General features: G+C 38.5%; 2 protein-coding genes across 3 annotated transcripts in view; one reads left to right on the forward strand and one right to left on the reverse strand.

Annotated features, from left to right (window-relative positions):
• Positions 1-14,993, reverse strand: part of adka (adenosine kinase a) — a 165,340-nt gene extending 150,347 nt beyond the window's left edge. Inside the window, exons 1-3 of one of the 2 annotated variants that reach the window (XM_036574694.1) lie at positions 14,842-14,993; positions 10,365-10,439; positions 7,900-7,953 (exon numbers count right to left, since the gene is read on the reverse strand). In XM_036574694.1, the coding sequence (XP_036430587.1) occupies positions 7,900-7,953; positions 10,365-10,439; positions 14,842-14,912 (200 nt within the window). In that variant the 5' untranslated portion in view covers positions 14,913-14,993. Of the gene's footprint in view, positions 1-7,899; positions 7,954-10,364; positions 10,440-11,670; positions 11,803-14,841 lie in introns of those variants that run through there. The other variant, XM_036574695.1, reaches the window with a different exon arrangement.
• Positions 14,973-21,319, forward strand: ap3m1 (adaptor related protein complex 3 subunit mu 1). The gene is made up of 10 exons (XM_036574693.1): positions 14,973-15,073; positions 15,189-15,302; positions 16,894-17,174; positions 17,281-17,452; positions 17,694-17,831; positions 18,002-18,087; positions 18,267-18,400; positions 18,531-18,738; positions 19,052-19,196; positions 20,146-21,319. Exons 3-10 carry the CDS (start codon positions 16,902-16,904, stop codon positions 20,244-20,246), a joined length of 1,257 nt encoding a protein of 418 aa, XP_036430586.1. The 5' UTR covers positions 14,973-15,073; positions 15,189-15,302; positions 16,894-16,901; the 3' UTR covers positions 20,247-21,319.
• The last annotated feature ends 342 nt before the right edge of the window (positions 21,320-21,661 follow it).

The following is a 21,661-nucleotide window of genomic DNA, read 5'->3' on the forward strand; positions in this document are numbered from 1 at the left end:
ATATAGGGGCCAGCTTCACAGAGATGCGTCAGCCATCATTTATTAGCTGTTTTTTTTAAGGTTTCACCAGAAAGCAATATATCTAATTAGCCACTTTAGGCCTTTCTTTAATAGCTGCATACAATAAAAGACAACAAAAAGAAAACTCACTTGTTAGCCACAATTGTTAATATGGCAATTAATCATCAGCTAAAATTTCAAGATCGTGATGAGCCTAGTCCACTACAAACTTCACTTGAAGAGACTCATAAACCATAAGCACTTCAAAGCGTTAATTTTAGACTACACACAAAAGTCAACAACAACAACAGTACATTTATTTTAATGGTTAAAGGTTTATAGCAGTGTTTTCCCAATACTGATCCTGGAGGCACCTTTACTGCTTTCCCTGCTTAAACACACCCACTTCAACTCAGTAAGGCAGGTGTGTCCAATCTTATGCGAAAAGGGTCAGTGTGCCTGCAGGTTTTCATTCCAAACAAGCAGCAGATCACCTGATTCTACTAGTTTAATCAATTAGTCAGTCTTCAAACAACTGATCATGTGAGCTCCAGCTTGGTTGATGAAAACCTGCAGCCACACCGGACACCCATGCAAAGTGGTTGTTAATGAACTTATTAGTTTGTTCAGGTGTGTCTGGAGCAGGGAAAACACTATAAAGTGCAGGGCAGTTTGCCTGGAGGACCAGGGTTGAGGAAACACTGATTTAGAGGTTGCATAGCATACTTTGTATGTTATACCTACCTGTGATAGCATTTGTAACTGATTCATTAAGAAATGGTCAAACATTTGTCAAGCAGCTGTGCTCTAGAGTGCCAGGTGTTGCAACTACAGGGCATGGCTATGGTTTTAGTTACTCTTTAATGACCTATAAAAGGGACAATCTGAATTATCAACTCAGACCAACCTGACCAACAAAGGGGATAAAAAACAGATACATACAAACACTAGATATCTGCTATAATAATATGCTGCTCAAAGGTTATGGCTGAGTAAGTAAATGTACTTTGTCATGCCTTTATGTCTTACAGTTAGTCTGTTGCTAAAGAAGATTCAACTTTGCATAAACTGAGAATCTAATTATAGGCAATAGTTGCTAATTGCTAATTTCCATTTTCATCCTTTCATCCTGCTTTTGCACATAGATGATGCTTCAAATGTTCTTTGATTTTTAAATAAGGGGAGAAATGCTCTAAAATCTTCAAGACAACAGATTCAAGTGTTTCTTGTGCACAGAATTCATCAAGACTAGGCCTGAGGTGTTTCAGTTCATCACTACAGGATGCACTTATACGCTCCTTTCTTATATTCACTCCATGACAAAGCAGAATTTCTTGACTGTATTTGGTCCCCTTTAAGTCAACTAGCCTAATAAATCTTGTGTGCACCAAAGTCAGCATGTGCACTCAACAATGCACCATTGTTCTTTCTCAAAACCTTTAGCTGATTGCTAAGCTTATTAATAAAGCAAACCCCACTCAAGTGTAAGCAGTGTGAAATCTACTACAGCCTGCACTGAGAGATTAGAACTATAGTGAAGTGGACAGGAGAGCATATCTGCAAAAGTTTTGACGTCATCATGTAACTCTGAGTAGGCAGAATATGTGTCACACATGCTTGTGCTTCAGATCACTGTGGAACTAGGTAGAGGGAATGCACCTGGCCTCACACACTGTGCACTGACAGTAATCAGGCTTGACTCACAGTTAAAAATAAATAAATAACTATATAAACAATAGTGCTGGATGAGAAAACATAGTGGCCTTCTATGGCACTGTGTAACTTTGATGGAGCGTGCACAAGACCTCTTGTGAGAACTGTGCAACACACCACATCACACACCAACAACTACAGGTCTTCAGCTAGCTATAAAGAGAAGCTCACTCAGTTTTCCTAGCATGGACATCATGGCAGTGGCTGCGAAGAGACCAAAGAAGATGCAGGAAGTTAGGAAGAGAAGAGTGACCGAGCAAGAGACTGGACAGGAGTAAATCTTGGACTGGCTTTTACTCGTTGGCGAGAACTAAAAGAGATATAAGGGGTTGGCCTTCTTCCTGCTGGACTGGTAAGTAATAACTTATTAGCTGGCTTTCTTGTGTTGTTGGTTCTTTAACTTCTGATGTTGTCTTTGCCGGTTCTGTATCCTCAACAAATGCATGTTTACAACTGTCTATGACAGGCACTTAAAGCGTGATTTGTATTTATGACAGTGGTGTAAAAGTGAATTACACTCTGCAACTGTAGGAGGACCCCAGTAGCAAAAAGTACCAATACTTGCATAAGGCTGCTTTAAAATGTGCAGTGGTTTCGCTATAGACGATGTGCTAACTTATTTTCACTGTTTTCATCAAAATGTAATATACACTATATGGACAAAGGTATTGGGACACACCTCTTAAATCACTGAATTCAGGTGTTTTCAGTCCCATTACCACAGGTGCATAAAATCAGTCACCTAGCCATGCAGTCTGCCTTTACAAACATTTGTGAAAGTATGGGTCGTTCTAAAGAGTTCAGTGAATTTGAGCGTGGTACTGTATTAGGATGCAAGTAAGTTTGCAAAATTTCTTCCCCCCTATATATTCCATGATCAACCGTGAGTGGTATTACTGAAAAGTGGAAGCGTTTAGGAACAACAGCATTTGGCCACGAAGTGTCCGACCACGTAAAGTTACAGAGCAGGTCGCCAAGTGCTGAGGCGCATAGTGCATGAAAGTCACCAACGCTCTGCTGACTCAATAACTGCAAAGTTCCAAACCTGCTCTGGCATTAACATCAGCACAAAAACTGTGCGCCAGGAGCTTCATGGCATGGGTTTCCATGGCCGAGCAGCCGCACACAAGCCTTACATTACCAAGCACAATTCCAAGCATGGAGTGGTGTAAAGCACGCCGCCACTGGACTCTGGAGCAGCAGAAAGGTATTCTGTGGAGTGAGAAATTACACTTCTCTATCTGGCAGTCTGGATAAGCATGGCTGAGTCTGGGTTTGGCGAATGCCAGGAGAACATTACCTGCTGGACTGAATTGTGCAAGTTGTAAAGTTTGGTGGAGGAGGGACAATGCTATTAGGGGTTGTTTATCAGGGGTTGGCCGAGGCCTCTTGGTTCCAGTGAAGGAAAATCTTAATGCTGCCTCATACCAAGACATTATGGACAACTGTATGCTTCCAACTTTGTGGGAACAGTTTGGGAAAGGCCCTTTTCTGTTCTACCATGACTGTGCCCCGTGCACAAAGCAAGCTCCATAAAGGCATGGTTTGGAGAGTTTGATGTAGAAGAACTTGACTGACCCACACAGAGCCCTGACCTCACAACCATCGAACACCTTTAAGATGGGCTAGAATGGAGATTGCAAGCCAGACCCTCTTGTCCAACATCAGTGTCGGACCTCACAAATGCTCTTCTGGATGAATGGGCAAAAAGTCCCACAGACACAGTCCAAAATCTTGTAGAAAGTTTCCCAGAACAGTGGAAGCTGTTATAGCTTCAAAGGGGGGGACTAGGGGATCAAAGGGGGACTCCACACTAATGCCTATGGATTTAGAATGGAATGTCATAGAAGCTCCTTTAATTTCTGTAATGTGTAGGTGTCCCAGTACTTTTGTCCATATAGTGTAACTGTGGTGCCCAAACTGTATCATGATAAGACTTTGTTATATCACCCAACACTAAATAAGTAACATCAACTATTGTGATTGTTGCTGAATATCTTTCCTAGTTCAGTGCATCAGCCTGGAAATAGAGGGACTCATGTTGTAACACAATTTTACCAATGTGTTCCTGAATCTAGATAAGCAGTCTTAATCTAAGGTTCTCCATGCATGTGGGTCCAGGACCCTTGCTATCGTAAAGCCTGGAGTATCTCCCACAGAGCCTGAGACAGAGCTTTGAAACAGAGCCCATTATTTCAGCTGCACACAGGGGACGACTGCACCTTTGTTGTGTAGGGCCTGAGGATTAGCTCATACGCTGCTGAAACAGGAGGGTATAGTGTCTCACTTTCAGCAGTCTCTCCACAACTTTCACAACACTGTCAAAACACTGCAGTTTCAGCTTCAACTGCTCTGAACATCAATACTGCAATGCTGCCCTTTTTCTTATTCTGTTTGCTTTTGCTGAATCTAGCACAATGCTTAAAATTCTACCACAGACATCCAATCTCCAATCGTTTAAAGCAGATTTAAGTCAATCTTTACATAAATCGACCAACATGAAGTACACAGAGAAAAACCAAGAGAAAACTACTAGTGATGATCAGTGAAAAAACACTACTGATCAAAAGTTTGGAATCAAGGTTTTCAGTAATACAAAGTCTGCTTGTAGACAAGTGCATAAATCGATTCTAATATGCAAATCCTGCATAACTTCATAGCTTTCAAATAATTAGTAAGACTAGGAAGTCAACAATACAAATTACAAAATTATACAGGTGTCCAGAATGATGAATGGGGCCGTAGAAGATTCTAACATGATTAGGAAAGCTGGGTAGCATTGAGAACTTACAATTACATATTCAGAATTCATCAATTTCAAAAGTAGAGATCAAATCGCCAGGCAGACAACTTGACAATTAATGCAAATAGATAATTACAGTTCATTTTTTTTTATTTCTTGTTCACAGCATACTTAAAATGATGACATCTAAAATGCCTTTTAGCAAATAGTTTGTGATGTTCACACTGTATAAGTTATTACAGTTGTTAAATTGATAAATGACTCCAAACATTTGAATGGTAGTATAAAACATCAAATATTAAACATTATCAAATTATATCAAATTAAAAGAAAACACAGACAAGATAAAATGGCAAATGAATTAAGAGAAAAATTAAAATTTGATTAAGAAGGGAAAATAAAAAATAAGCCAATATAATAACCAATTAATAAGATTAACATAAAATGATAAATAGGCAAACTAAAATTTAAAACAGTCAATTAATAGTATTATAAAAGATAATAAATACAAATACATAAAAACAGTAACAGAATTGAGAAAATAAAATAAATATATAAAATAATAAGAAAATGAAATAAAAAGGAGAAAGGAAAAGTTAAACTCAACTAAAACAGTTACAGGCTGTCTGCAAGTAATTAGAGACTAAAAGTTTAAAATGACTGAGTGACACCAGCAAGCCGAGTTTTAGAGACTCTTGTAGTAAATTCCAGCTCGCTGATGCACTGCAGCTAAAAGCAAATTTTCCCAGTTCAGTAAAAACTCTAGGTACCTGACAGGTGACCCAGTCACTAGAGCGGGTCTGATAATTAGTGTTATTTATAGAGATCATAGATGAGATATAAGCTGGCAAAAAGTCAAAAGGTCAATGTGAACTATGAATAGTTGAAAAGGGATCAAAACGTCCAGAGCAAACAGCAGAGCAGTGGGCTCAATGTGTGAATCAACGTGCCTTCATTTGTTAATGGTTAATCTGTAAGGGTCCAGTATTTGCCCCACACTCCAGTTCCTTTCATATCTACATAACTTAGAGAGATAGACAAAAAAGTCAGGTCAGTTCAGATTGTGACACTAGCAGATATCTCCGCCATTCACTTCAGCATTCAGAATACACACGGCAAAGAACTAGCAGACTGCAGAAAAGTGGTACGGACCCAGTTTTACAGACATGCATCTAGAAAACACCGTACTTATTCAGGACATTTCCTTTAGGTGCTCTAGTTCACTGTGTTGGCAAAAAATAGCTTTACCACCTACACTCAAACTGATCTCTCCACTAAATAGACATTTCAATTCCTTACAGCCCAAATGTCTGAATATAGAAAACAAATTCAAGTCTATTACTATTGAAACCAGCTTAACATAATTTCAATATAACAAGCAACACACCGATACTACATGTAATGAGCTTTTAATGCAAGAAAGAAAAAAGGGAAATGAGACCATGTAGGTGTGAAAGCAAACAAGTCACAATAGCCTCTGCATGCTGCGCAGTCGAGTGGGTGGGAAAATTGACAAACATCCACTTTGTTGATTTTTCAGGCACAGCCAGTGTGTGACTAGCTTAAGTATTATTGTATTAAAATGCGTCCAAAAACAACACCAAGACCATTTATGACATACAAGCTCTACACAAGGTCGAGTTCCGTTTCTGTCTCTCGTAGTATATACAAAGTGTCTTATTCAGAACATAAAGGCAAAGCTGAGAAAGAAGCAGGCTACCCAATTGCTATAGAGCAGCTTTACAAACATGCATCTTTAATATTCTGAACTAAAATCTCCAGAGATCACACACTGGACTTTTGTTCAGAGAATAAAAAGGAACAAAGTGACCACAGTTCATGATACATTTATAGATGCAGTGTTATATATATATAGCAGTAGTTGATGTCAGACAACATTGGAGCATTCCAGTCATTTACTGGGCTCCAAACGGGGAACAGAAGTTGCCAGATTGTCACTAGTCAAACTAGACTGATACACTTCTTGCAGACAGTATATGTGATTCTACCATCAGTTAGGTTGACCTGCATACATGTTTTGTGTAAATACATAGTCTGGTATGTTTTGTGTTTGTGTGTCTCTCCCAAGTGGAGGAGGAGTCTATGCCTTAAAAGCTGCTGTCAGGATGTCTGAAAAGGAGAAAAAACTGCCACCACACACTGTGCTGTGTTTTAGCTGTTTGCGTGATTGATGGTTTTGAATCTTTTGTTAGGGATATGCCTTTGTTTGGGTATTTTACCAGTACTTTCCTTAATTTGGGTTACGAAAGCATGTGGGTTATGGTGGCACTTTTGTTTTTTTTTACCAGCACACTTCTAACTTGTCATTACCAGATACTGCAGCACTTATGGGGGGGGTATGCTTATGTTGGGCGCTTCACCAGCACACTCCCTAACTTGGTTTACAGGAGACTTTGACTCTTGTGTTAGGGGTGTGCTTATGTTGGATGAATCTTGCCAGCACACTTCCCAGCTTTAGCTCACAAGAGCGGTTAGATGACCACCGGGGGTTTCAAACAGACACAATGTAGTATTCTACTCCGTCAGGTTCACTAGGTCAAAGGGCAAGTGCCACCTCATGTACTTTTGATTAATGGTAGGGAAGTGTGGAGTAATTAGCTTTTGTTTCATTTTGTTTTTGTAGCTACATACTTTTTGTCTAAGACCAGGAAAGCAGAGTTGTTTTGCTCTTTTCTTCTGTGGTGTTTGATTCTCCCAGAGATCAGATATCATAGCACTGCTTTTGTATAAACATTCACATTTGTCAGGTTCTTATTATGGCTAGTTTTAATAAAATAGTTTCAGTAGCTCTTGTGCATCTCTTTCTCACTCTTTTCACCTACTTCACTGGCTCTCTTAAGCGTCATATGTTCTATATCCCACAGTGCCCTTGACAAAAAGTGAGGGCGTAACAATAAATGACATGCTGTTAAAGTAATATTTTAAAAACATACTAGCCAAACATTATATTATAAATAGTCATACCTAAAAAAAAATATATAATTGTTCACAATTACAGTCGTATGCAAAAGTTAGCTCAAATTACGTTTTGATTTTATAAGCTGAAATAAGTTAATATATCCTCTACACAGAACACACTTCTGCACACTTTAATGCACAGTACTGTTTATTTGCAAAATTTAACATACTGGGAAAAAAAATCAAACATAATATGTGACCGGTGCAAAAGTTATTGTGCATTTAATATTTTGTTTTTTTCCCAGTATGTTAAACTCAAATAAATAGAAATTGTGCAGAAAAATGCCATATTTAAGCATGTTCCCTTATTTTAACTTGCACAAATCAACAAAACATTTACCAGATGTAACAGTGGCAAGGACAGGTTTACTCTACTAGAAACGTCTAATTGCAGCACACCAGCCCAAGTCCACTACAGAGAACTGTGAACTGCGATTCAGGGCAAATAGAGAGTGAGAACTTACATTTCCTTGTGTTTGTCTTCTGCCAAAATCTGGTCATTTGGCTTGAGTCCATACCTGTTGAAAACACAAAATATGAGCACAGGCATATAGATCAGCAACTACTGTTCATTTTTGGAAATACATACTTACAAATGGCTGTTTAAAAAATTGAGAATGCAACAGGTAGGTCTGCGTAACTTGTGTTGCACACTGGCAGTATCATACACATTAAACTGCTGATCAGCGATTACCCTGACTTTACTCAGAAACAGGCACTATTGGCTAAATATCTACTGCAGCGCAGAGCAAACATATCAGTCATTGAGATAAGGTCAACGCAACCTGACATAAGCAGGCTTTCAGAAGGAGATACTGGTTTTAGGCCTGCAGTAACAATTTAGGCCTGCAATTTCTCCATTTCAATTTCTGAACAGGGCTCGGTTATTTATATGACACAGTGCTCAATACTGGTCAATAAGGTGTAATATAGAGTATATCAGGTAACTTCTAAATAATTGTGTTAATGAACCCAATTCCTAAATTAAACTACTTTCCTCTTTCAGCATTATGGGAAAACTTTGCTCCTGCTTTTCTTCATTATACACGTTAATGCATGTTTAAAACACAAATAGTTAATCTAAGCTTGTCTAATCAGGGTGGTATTTACTTTCAAAAGGATTAAAGGCCTACATGCTGATTCCCTGTCAGTTCATTGAAGGCCTTAAAGAACTCACGCAGATAGATCGCCTCTGAACGGCTCCATTTCCCTGGATACAAGATATGAGCACAATACTGAAAAGTCCCTCAGGCACATAAAAAGAGAGGGTGAACACAGGCCACTGCTGGTAAAGGGCTAGCGCAGTGAGCAATGCTTAGGAAATATACACTATCCAGAGCAGAAAGTCACAGACTTTGAGCAACAGAGTTTGTTAACAAACTGGTTCACGAACGTGAGTCATCCTAATGGATTTTGGAATCTCACTGGTGAACTGGGCTGTGCATGCAAACACAAGTATTTTCCCGTTTTGTTAGTTATGTCTAATCCGTTGTAAATGTGTGTTGATGCCTCTGCTCCTTTCAATTACACCTTGGTAATGTATGCTTTGACTCTGCCTTGCACAAAGCAGTCAACAAATGGAAATCATTAGTACAAAGTTTGGGTTTGTTTTCCACCACTTCAGTTTCCAGCAGCAGATCAACACTGAACATTTTGGTTGTATCTAAAAGTTAAACTGTTTGTGGAAGGATGACTTATGTGTCTCAATGTTGTATATGACTTCTAACCTTCAAGAATGAGCTTTACGGTCTTAGGTAGAGTGTATTAACTGATTCTGCGATTAATACAATCACAGAACTGTTATGGAAATAGATGTTTAATTCATAACATAAAATAAATATACAAGACGTGTTTGTACATAAAATACTTGACCAAACACAGATGCTGTGATATTACAGAAACATGCAACGTTCTTGATAGAGTACGCTTTTATACACATACTGATGTACAGTTCCCCGGTTCTACTTGAGATATCACCAAAACAAAAGGAACAAATGTCATGTTGCCTGCGTAACAATACAAAAGTAATATATAAGGCTAACCTAGGAGACCACCACTGGCAGTGTGTTTAAGGTTATGCAATGGATAGGGGTGAAAAGGGAGAGAGGCATTGTTTTATGACTGGCACTGGAATGGTAGGCCTGTGAATAGGCCTACGTGTCAGTACAGGAGGTTTCCTCTTGCCCACAGGGTGTCTGCACATGCTACCTCCTTAAAGACACAGCCCAATGAGCCTGAGGATAGGAGATGCAGGAACCTCTTAAAAGTGGAGTAAAGCATGAGGCTGGTGTACAAACGTACAAGCACAACACGGCAAGCATGAGTCACTAGGTTTTTTTCCCCTCCCAGTGCAGTTAAACTAGGTTCAGTTTTTTTTTAAATCACTCATGTCTCCAACTGTGAAACTATCACTTAAGTAAATTTTCAGTATTTTACTCTATGTAATACAATAAATTCACCTTCACACTTGAGTATTGTCAGATTTTGTTGAATTCTTGTTCGACTGGTTGTAAATGCTAGCCTAGATTTTCCTCACTGGAACACAGTGAAAGGCATGTACATTTTTGGAAGGAAAAACTCTGCATTCATTTCCAGCGGTAGGCCTATGGACTGTGTGCAGCATGAGAAAGCAATGTTATTTTAAAGTACAAGCATCGCAAGCCACAAGACCACACTGCATCTCCCTGACAAAGGGCTGGACTCTTGAGGTGACCACATCCCAACGCAAAAATCATCGTTCTGTAGACCTACATCCAGCATTTTTCCATGACACAATGTTAACATGTATGGTTATAGTCCTCTCGACATTATTAAAATATAACATGTGGTGTAATTAAGTAAAGCTGGAGAACTGAGCATTCTCCCTCTATTATCACTGTGTTTAAATGCCACTGTGAAACCTGCTTCTTTGCAAGGAAATGTGACTTACTTGTCGAGGAAATCCTTGTCCACCACAGCACAGATGTCGAGTAGGGGATTTCCCATGCCAAAAAGTGCATTTTGACTGTAATGAGACAAACAGATTTTCAATTAAGCCATTAAGAAATGTATTAAAATGCTGATGGTCACATGATCATGTAGGATATGAAACCATGTCGCTATTAATTCCTCCACTGCATGACTGTGTACACTATGCACATTTATATAACAGAATAGAGCAAATGAGAGCTGTGCATGGCCTAAAAAACCATGGATGTTACTCCAGCTAGCCAGCCATTAAATATCTTGTGGGACTTCACCCAGCAGAAATGTGCAGTGAACACAGATGGAGGATCCAGTCAGGCATGAAGCTACAAGAGGTTACAAACGTTAAAATGCATTTAACCACAGCACATTCAGCAAGCTCCCAGCTTGTCAAGAAAGTGACGTTGCTGTGCTGTTCCAGATGTTCAAGTTAGATAAAAGATGCTGAGTCACATTTCTAATGGTATAGAACTTCGTTTCAGCCGCTACATCTTAAAGAACCAGTATGTCTCATGAAATGACTCCCATAATGGTTGAGGAACACATGATGCAGCAACATATTGGAAAACACTCAGTCAAACTACAAACGACCGTTCACCAATAAATCACTAGAAACAGCAGGTCAGTGACTACTCATTCATTCACCCTGATTGTGAAACTGTTTTGGAGCTGTCTGGACCCAGGTATCTTCAAAAAAGAGCTGACTTAAATCAGCAAGGATTTATCAGGTATTCTGCATTCCAGATTTTAACCCTTAAGAAGGAAACATTGTGCATAGAAATACAGCTCATACTGTGACAATGTGAAACACGCTAAACATTTTCAAAGATCGTGAAACAACAGTTCCTCAGTGGGTCACATCCTCTTGTATGTAAAATAAAAAGGCTGTTCTTTGAAGGCAAAAACCTGCAGCGCTCCTGGGAAACACATGTATTAGCACAGATGTACGTGGGAGTTTCAGACGTAAGGCGGCTTCTAAAACAGATGTTCAGAATGGATATGATATGTAGGTGCATAACATACATTAACATACGGAATAACATACATTAACACCGAATTCAAAGCCTTAGAAATTACAGTAGCTGGTTTCAGCATAGAACATAGCATGCATATAAAAAGACTAGGTACCAAGCTCAGTGAGATTCTGAGCTCTGAGCACAAACAACCTGACTTGATTAAAAGAGAAGGAATTTGTTTAAGTCCCATTATCTAATGACTGCAAGGTAATAAAACTAAGTGGTCATCACTGACAAGCCTCTCAGGACCCTTACCTGGCCATGCTGCTAGTCGGAGATGATGCTGGAGACTCTTAACTGAGATCCAAATGAGTTTTAAATATAGACCAGAATTTCCTAGCGGCGTGTGCACTGTATCAATACTTCACCGAGACAGCGGTGCCTCTCCGGCTTGTTCGGCTGATTGGCTGAGAGGGTAAGAGGCTGAGCCGCTGATTGGCTGAGAGAGAAAGGCGGGGAATAGGCTCTTGGGTTGTGTTTAAGGCCGAAAAAATAATAAGCCGAGTCTCGTGCTGTCGTCAGGGTGGGCACGCAAAACCGCTTTCGTAGTTTTTCCACACTGGTGGGCAAACGGGTTGTTTTTTTTAATGTTGCCAACATTGTTGCTTTCACTCGAAAGGGCCAAAAATCTCTGAGCAACGGTGATACTAGAGATTTGTAGTCAGCCACGTCACTGAACTGCCTCGTAGTGGTAAACGTCATCTGGAATTATCGTGCAATATGGCATCGTTTCGCTGACTAAAATGACCGCATATCGACCTACACGTGGGGCAGAGACGCTGCCAAAGCAGCCTCTAAACGGGTCACCTCTCCAGATCATAGCTAGCGGGGTGTTGTGGCACAGCTGTGACACTGCCCGTGTGAACCACCCTTATCCCAGTTTCATTCGGAGCTGCCTGTGTGTGTGTGTGTGTGTGTGTGTTGTGCTGCAGAGCCCCCTGAAGCCGGTGTTCTGACGAACTGTGCTAACTTGTCCAAATGATCTACAGTAACGCATATTTAGAGGTAGCTCCCTACACAAAACACTAGGTAGTATATTGTGATAACCTAAATCACCCCATCAGAAAGTGCTATCAGTATTAAAACTACAGATAGTATATTGTTAGAACCTAAATCACCCCATCAGAAAATACTATCAGTATTAAAACTACAGATAGTATATGTGATAACCTAAATCACTATCAGAAAGTGTTATCAGTATTAAAACTACAGATAGTATATTGTGATAACCTAAATCACCCTATCAGAAAGTGTTATCAGTATTAAAACTACAGACAGTATATTGTGAGAACCTAAATCACCCCATCAGAAAATACTATCAGTATTAAAACTACAGATAGTATATGTGATAACCTAAATCACCCTATCAGAAAGTGTTATCAGTATTAAAACTACAGATAGTATATTGTGAGAACCTAAATCACCCTATCAGAAAGTGTTATCAGTATTAAAACTACAGATAGTATATTGTGAGAACCTAAATCACCCTATCAGAAAGTGTTATCAGTATTAAAACTACAGATAGTATATTGTGATAACCTAAATCACCCTATCAGAAAGTGTTATCAGTATTAAAACTACAGACAGTATATTGTGAGAACCTAAATCACCCCATCAGAAAATACTATGAGTATTAAAACTACAGATAGTATATTGTTAGAACCTAAATCACCCCATCAGAAAATACTATCAGTATTAAAACTACAGATAGTATATTGTGAGAACCTAAATCACCCCATCAGAAAATACTATCAGTATTAAAACTACAGATAGTATATGTGATAACCTAAATCACTATCAGAAAGTGTTATCAGTATTAAAACTACAGATAGTATACTGTGATAACCTAAATCACCCTATCAGAAAGTGTTATCAGTATTAAAACTACAGACAGTATATTGTGAGAACCTAAATCACCCCATCAGAAAATACTATGAGTATTAAAACTACAGATAGTATATTGTTAGAACCTAAATCACCCCATCAGAAAATACTATCAGTATTAAAACTACAGATAGTATATGTGATAACCTAAATCACCCTATCAGAAAGTATTATCAGTATTAAAACTACAGATAGTATATTGTGAGAACCTAAATCACCCTATCAGAAAGTGTTATCAGTATTAAAACTACAGACAGTATATTGTGAGAACCTAAATCACCCTATCAGAAAGTGTTATCAGTATTAAAACTACAGATAGTATATTGTGAGAACCTAAATCACCCTATCAGAAAGTGTTATCAGTATTAAAACTACAGATAGTATATTGTGAGAACCTAAATCACCCTATCAGAAAGTGTTATCAGTATTAAAACTACAGACAGTATATTGTGAGAACCTAAATCACCCCATCAGAAAATACTATCAGTATTAAAACTACAGATAGTATATTGTGATAACCTAAATCACCCTATCAGAAAATACTACCAGCATTAAAACTACAGGTAGGATATTTTGATACCCTAAATCACCTTATTAGAAAATGCTACCAGTATTGAAACGTATAGGGAGGACAGTTTGATATTCTATAATGTCCTTATCAGAAAATGTTACTGGCATCAAAAAATACTTTGATATTTTTGATATAGATATTTTGACAGCCTAAATAGGCGCATCAGAGGGTAAGTAGTAATATTAGGCTGAGTCTGTACTGAACTAATGTCAAAAACACAATAAAACGCCTAGAACACTAAGTTACTACGCTAATGTCAGTGTGGTCAGAGGCGCTCTGCACGGTTAGCTACACAACAAAAGCCACGTGGAGGCGCGGGATTTCCACCGGCGCGGCACCTCTGGACTTCACACCCAGCATGACCAACGACCGCATGGATATCCGCAAAAAACGCCGAGCTTATCTCTTACCATTATCGGTGAAAATATACAAAGAAAATTAAGTGTGGTGCCTATACTTAATCTAAAATTTGGCAATTTTCTTACAAAGTGAGATTGATAATCCTGAGATGCAATCTCTTTTATCTGGCTATATCGCTAGCTATAGCTAACGTTAACCCCCAACCAGAAGTCCAACAATAACTACGGCGCTGAGATTTCCCACGACCAGCGAGACCTCAGCTTCAGCCTCAGCTGCATGACTTAAATAAACTTAAAGGGGCAGACGACTGCAATTGTCTCCCAAAACAAGCTTAACTTGTTGAAGGGTAATATCGCCGTAAGTGCATAGCCGAGAAACAGAGTGCTACTCAGCAGCAGAGCACAATGTCACTGTCAAGAAAATAATGAGTGAAACATTCCTGATGGTCTCAGCTACACAGACCGGTGGGAGTGCACACAGCGCAGCACAGAACACGAATCCAAATCTGTGGTCATTTTAAGTGCACACAGTCACCACGCTGCAATGACACTCACTGCACTGAAGAACAAGAAACAGACTGCCTAAACCACAGCCTTGGGTGCTTAGCTCACCTGATCTCCTTCTCCTTCTCTTTCTCCTCGAGTTTTATTTTCTTTGCTTTGGGCTCCCCTGTGGCCATCATTTACCTGGCTGTCCACTAGAACGCGTCCCTGCCACCTTGCTTGAACAGCCGGGAGTGAGAGAGAGAGCACTGGAGGAAATAAACACACAGCGGCAGCAGCCCGCGGAGAGCAGAGCTGCCCGTACTTACTGCCGGAGCACAAATAGCTCGAAAACTATTTTGTAAGTTTCAAAAAGACATCTTTACCCACTAAATAAAATGTTAAAATACAGATTAACTCAAGCTTTTGTCGTACTTGTCCATTAGTGGATTTTCTTGCTCTGTTTTCTACAATAGGTGGCGAAGGCGCGTTAGTAACTTAGCTAAAGAAAGCTTCCGTGCGCTGCTACTGCTGCCATATTGCCAGCGAGGACTTGCAGCTTCTCATTATCAAGACAGCTCGAAAAAAAGGTATTTTTCATTGATAAATAAGTAGCTGATACTTGTGTAGAGCCTTGGCTAACATTTACTCAAGTGTTTTGACATATTATAGAGCATAACACCTGATTTAGTAGCCGAGAAACGCCGAGAGACTGAGATACCGGTATAGCCTTAAACAAACATAACTTTTGGCTGAAGTAGGTTAAGTGTTACTAAGGAATGGCATAACCTACTAACTTAACTAACAAACGTATTCGCAAACAAACTTACTGATGTGTCTATCGGTGATTTTACATTGTCATTACATAAATAACTGGAGTAAACTGTAACTCTTAGCTGTGTTAGCTAACCTAGCTGTCTATCACAGGCTCCCGTTCCTCTGCAGCATCACGAGATCTTCATTAACAGCTGGGTGTCAGCAAACTAACCTCGTCAGCTAACTTTGAAATTTTGAGGTGGAGTGACCACCAAGGAACTGACTCACTTTAACTGGGTCTTTGAAGGTGTAGGGAAAGTGGAAGACTTGACTCCTAAAAACTTACAGCACAGGGTTTCAGTAGTTCTTTATTATTACATTATACTGTGACATGGGGGTCCTCCCAAGAAATATGGTTTACAAATATTATTTATTACTTTATTGTCAGTTCATTTGGATCTACAGTACTATGCAAACTTCTTAGCAAATTGTTTAAAATCATTTATCGTGGCAGAAAGTGTGTTTTTGTTCCTTTAAAACGCTGTATAACATTATAATAAATACAAGTAAACATAAATACAGTAAAAGGCAACAAAACGTTTTTTAGTAGTTGATATCTTATGAACTATTTAGAAAAACACAGGTTTGGTTCCTGATTTATTCCCAAAGCCCCCAGATATTGTACTGATTTGTTAAAATTCACCACCAGCAACCTAATTTAATACAGTGAAGCACCTGTTAGTCAAACCAGATGTTGGATGATAACTACAGATAACATTGGGCTGCCGTAAGGAGAAGTCTGGAAATGGTTAAGCAAGCACATTAACATACATAAATGTACTTATTGTACTAATCTCATTTCTATTTATTTTAATGTAAATGCTTTTCAAGCCATTAATTGTATATGATGTATGCTATAATAATAGAACAGCTTCTTATGTTTGCACAGTACTTTAGGTCATGTTTTGTTCTGCAGTTGCATGAAATAAACCATGCTTTATTTGTCCAGTTCTAAAAATGGACTGACTGAATTCCGGAAGTGGTAGTTAAATTTATTCATTTGCATGTCTTTTAATATGCTTTTAATGGATTTGAGGATTTTTTTTGAGTATTTAAAATTGTTAATGGCTTTATTTAAGTATATGTTTTTTTTTTTTTTTTTTTACCGTTCCATTTAGTGTTTTATATTTTTCTGTTTGACTTCATTCTCTTCTGTTCATTCTGGGCTGCTTAGCTTTTTCTCATGCTCTGAAATTAACAATCTATTTTAGACCAAAAGCATACCAAAAAGAGAAGGATAAGGCACACATCAGTTTCTATGTTGATAGGTGCAGGATGTATTATGAAGTGCCTCTGCAGTTCTGTAATGAATTATGTTATCACTGTTCATATATCTGAAATCCAGTTTATTTATTTTTTTTACAGAGCTCAACATGATTCACAGTTTGTTCCTGATTAACAATGCTGGCGACATATTTCTGGAAAAACACTGGAAGAGTGTCATAAGTCGATCTGTCTGTGATTACTTTTTTGAAGCTCAGGAAAAGGCAGGAGAACCTGACAATGTGCCTCCTGTCATCCGCACTCCACATCACTACCTTATCAATATCTACCGGGAGAAAATCTTCTTTGTTTCTGTCATCCAGACAGAAGTTCCTCCCCTTTTTGTCATTGAATTTCTCCATCGTGTTGCTGAGATGTTTCAGGTACTCGCAAGAAAACCTTATGAACAGCTATTTGATACATTGAGTTGTTCTGTGCAAGAGTGTGTACTCTAAGCGTTCTAACCCTTTGGTGTATTTTGTCATGCAGGATTATTTTGGCGAATGCTCTGAAGTTGCCATTAAGGATAATGTGGTAATAGTGTATGAGCTCCTGGAAGAAATGCTTGATAATGGTTTCCCCCTTGCCACTGAATCCAACATCCTGAAAGAGCTTATTAAACCTCCCACAATTCTGCGCTCTATGGTGAATACCATCACTGGTAGGACCATATCTTTTTATTTATATATGTATGTGTGTGTGTGTGTGTGTGTGTATATAATAGAGGCACTAGAGGCACAGTTATATGCTTTTCTATAAATGATCACAAGGCAGTAGCTTGTCTTGAGTTTGAGTGAACGTAGAAAACAGATCTAATATTGTGACTAAACATAACCAAAGAGCTGTTTGAATCCAAAAATAATTCTTTTCGCATTTTTTATCTCATTTTCTTTTCCTCCCAGGCAGCAGTAATGTTGGGGAGACTCTTCCAACTGGACAGCTCTCCACAATCCCATGGAGGAGAGCAGGTGTAAAATACACCAACAACGAGGCGTATTTTGATGTGATAGAAGAGATTGATGCCATTCTGGATAAATCTGGTACACTTTTCTGAATTTTATTTGTTTTTGTTTTTGTTTTTAATAGGATATTTTGTAGTATTTTGTAATATTTAGCTTGGATATCGAAGGGTCTTGATTGTGCATTTTTTTTTCTACATCTCATTTCATAAGAGTTCACAATGTGTATTTGAATCATTCATCATTTTCAGGCACAACAGTATTTGCTGAAATCCAGGGAGTGATTGATGCTTGTGTAAAACTCTCAGGAATGCCTGATCTCACACTGTCATTCATGGTGAGTGCAGCTGTTGCATCTGCCTCATGAAGCTACTTTTACAGAAGGTTGTACTTTTTAGGTAACCTCTGTAGTATTATCTAATGGTACCTTGTATTAACTCGTCAGTGATCAGTGGTTATATCTTTTATGTCATTTTGTATTTTTATTATCTCTCATTTTTTGTTGTTCCGCTGTAGAATCCCAGACTCCTGGATGATGTGAGTTTCCATCCATGTGTACGTTTTAAGAGGTGGGAGTCTGAGAGAGTTCTCTCCTTCATCCCCCCAGATGGAAATTTCCGACTTATGTCTTATCACGTGAATGCACAAAAGTAAGATCCATTCTTTGAACTTTAACATGACAGTTGATGTACCTAAAAAGATTAAACATTGTAATGATCAAAATCAACTGTTTGTCATGTATAACACAATGAATAACTATTTATTTGTTTTCTTTTATAGTTTGGTAGCAATTCCAGTGTATGTGAAGCAGAATATCAATTTCTTTGAGACTGGGTCCTCGGGGAGACTTGATATCACTGTGGGTCCAAAGCAGACCATGGGCAAGACTGTGGAGTGTGTGGTAGTCAGAATACACATGCCTAAAGTGGTCCTCAGTGCCAATCTCACGGCAACCCAGGGCACCTACACGTATGACCCAGTCACCAAGGTAGAGCTTTTAAATGCACCACTCTAGAAAAGAGATACTACAACTATAAATCCTTTGCTGTGAAGTTCTAAAAGATATTACAGTGGACGCTTTCCTTAACTGTTATCATTGGGTGCTGTTCAGCTTGCTTGCTTGCTTGCCTAGGGTTAAGTGTGTTGCTGAAGCACAGAAAGAATGTGATTTTCTAAACTCTGGCTTGAGAGATCACTTTTTTTTTTCAAAGCCCTTTCATTGTTTTCCAGAAGTTGTTTTTATGAGAGAAAAAAGACATTAGATGCTATAAGAGGTCTGTGACTCTGTGTTTTTGCTATAGATTTTGGTTTGGGACATTGGGAAACTTAACCAACAGAAACTCCCAAATTTAAAAGGAAGTCTGAGTCTGCAGTCTGGAGCTCCTAAACCAGAGGAAAATCCCAGCCTGAACATCGACCTCAAGATCCAGCAGTTAGCTATATCAGGTAAGTGAAGGTTCAGGTGTACCTGTTATATGCTGAAAACAAGGCCTTGGTAGGTCAACAAAAAAGGCTGTTGCAAACTCGTATGGTCCATGTATTGGTCAGCCTTAGCAATTAATCACAGTCATAATAAAACCTTGTATCTGGTATGGTAACTGTAACTAATAGTAACTTAATAGGAGAAGAGAAAAACTTTAACTGGATTCCAAATCATAGCATTTATTATTCCTATTGGTGTTTCATGGAATGTTTCAAGATTCTAAAAATTTTAGGTTTTGCAAGGTTCTCATTTGATTGTGACAAATTCATTTATTTTGCAGTTTCTTTGTTTTTACATATCATCGCTGTTGCACAAAAAACGTATCTCCACTCTTTTGCATAATTTGAAAACTTGCATGACGAATGGACCGATACAAATGGTCCAAAATTACTCTAATTACCAAGTACTCTAAAGGCAGGCATTCAACTACAGCTCAACCAGCCAAACAAAAAGACACTGAGAAGACATAAATCTCCATATGTGAACTCCTCGAATATGATTCCTGCTGTCACTGTGCTGCAAAGACTGTTGTTAAAACAGACAGGCAAAGAACAAAACTGTGAATCGTATTTTACTTACGGCTGTGCAGAAGAGCTTTTCTGACAAAACCTGCTCTTCTCTACTGCAGTGCTACTCAATCCAAGGTAACTAATGTAGCATAGCTAGCTAATGCACTTCATTTAAAATCATCTAGATTGTAATAATTTAATTTTAAGGTATGTTGCACAAATTTACATTAATAACTGCTCAATTCTAAGTAGGTAATATGGTATCGGACTCGCTATCAATAAGTACTAAATAAACATGTACTCGGACTGAAAAAAATGGTATTGATTCATCCCTCATGCTTATTGTTGAAATGACAGTAGGAAGTGCTTGCCTGTAATGTGACTTCGGCTCTGTGCCCTACAGGACTGAAAGTGAATCGACTGGACATGTATGGGGAGAAGTACAAGCCATTCAAAGGTGTAAAATATGTAACCAAAGCTGGGAAGTTCCAGGTCAGAACTTGAGGCTGTCTATAAACAGTGTGAATCATCAGTGTGCCAAATAAGGTATTGACAGTGCCATCTCATGTTTGACACATCACTTTTTACAAAAATTGTGTTAATTATTTCATGCTGCCAATGTATTAAGCTTTGCTGCAGGGAAGAAAAATTGGGAATTACTAAGACATGATGGCCTTCTAAGATTGAAAAGCCTTGTATGGTGTTCTGTACTTTGACAAAGAACATTCCTTTTTTATTTTAAGGTGAATATTGATTTACTGAGGGTAATAGTTGAAACGCTTGTACTAGAATTAATTTTCTACTCTGTCTTGTTTTAACTTGAGGGAAACTTCAGAAAGCTTTACTGTATTGTCAGCTTTTTTCAGTGATAAGAGTGATGAAAAAGGGCCACAAGTACAGCAAGACATTTCACTTAAGTCACTTTTTTCATACTGTCTGTGCATTGATTAATATTAGAATACATTAATTATAATAGTAGATATTTTCAATTTTGTTAGTGCATGTTTGAAGACAAGCCTTTGCCAAGGTTGTAGTTAAGAAACTTAAAAGTACTTTACTTAGGCGATGCACAAATCTTAAGTGGCCTTTTGAAGAGGTTAAGAGGCCTTTATTTAAAAGCACAGTTATGCCATAAGCAGAAGGCATTCAACCCTGCCTATGCTGTTACTCAAGCATGCCACAGATCACAGACCAGCAGCAGACATATATTGATTGGAGTTGGGAAGAAAATATCAGGAGGTGGTGGCTGAATTGATTCAGAACTTTTCTCTTGCTTAGTGCATGAAGTACCATCGAGAAATTGCTGAGTCACACCACATATACATGGTTAGCTGCAAATGCTAACTTTCCAGTCACCACTTTAAGGTGCTAAATTAGTTGTTCACTTGTTAACTAGGCTTGCAACCACGTGGCATGTATCTAGGTCACTCTCTGCAGAGTTTTTGCACACTCACAAGGGACACAATCTTATTTTGTAAGATATAGAAGTAGGCAACATAAGGAAATACCCTAATTGCATTTGAAAATATGTATATAAACCCAATGCCTTCTCATTTATAAACATTTTTGGGAAATAATGGTCTGTGTGTGATTTTTCTTCCCACTGTTCTATTGACGTTCCAGTTATGTAGTACACATAAGTAAGATATCTTAAAATATTGGTAACACTTTACTGTATGGGGGTGTTCATGACACCAAAATAAGCCCTTCATGACAACTGATATAAATCTACATAGATATTTGTGAACACTTATTCCAGCAGATACTCGTCATAAAGGTTGCATTTGCCAACTTTGGTGTAAAGTTGACATTATATCAGGTGACATTTATTTATTTTCTGTTATGAGACTTTCTAGGGTGAATAGGGTTATGTTACAGTGACAATGCTGCAGAGTGAGCTTGCTTGCCAAGTCAGGCTG

This window comes from Colossoma macropomum, unplaced genomic scaffold (assembly GCF_904425465.1).
Source record: "Colossoma macropomum unplaced genomic scaffold, Colossoma_macropomum, whole genome shotgun sequence".
Lineage (NCBI taxonomy): Eukaryota > Metazoa > Chordata > Actinopteri > Characiformes > Serrasalmidae > Colossoma > Colossoma macropomum.

Bases quoted from the DNA above. Each gene is read 5' to 3' on its own strand.
- ap3m1 (XM_036574693.1), top strand. From the start codon at position 16,902: ATGATTCACAGTTTGTTCCTGATTAACAATGCTGGCGACATATTTCTG. The intron at 17,453-17,693 runs GTAGGACCATAT...TTTTCCTCCCAG, and splicing joins TATGGTGAATACCATCACTG to GCAGCAGTAATGTTGGGGAG. The intron at 19,197-20,145 runs GTAAGTGAAGGT...TGTGCCCTACAG, and splicing joins CCAGCAGTTAGCTATATCAG to GACTGAAAGTGAATCGACTG.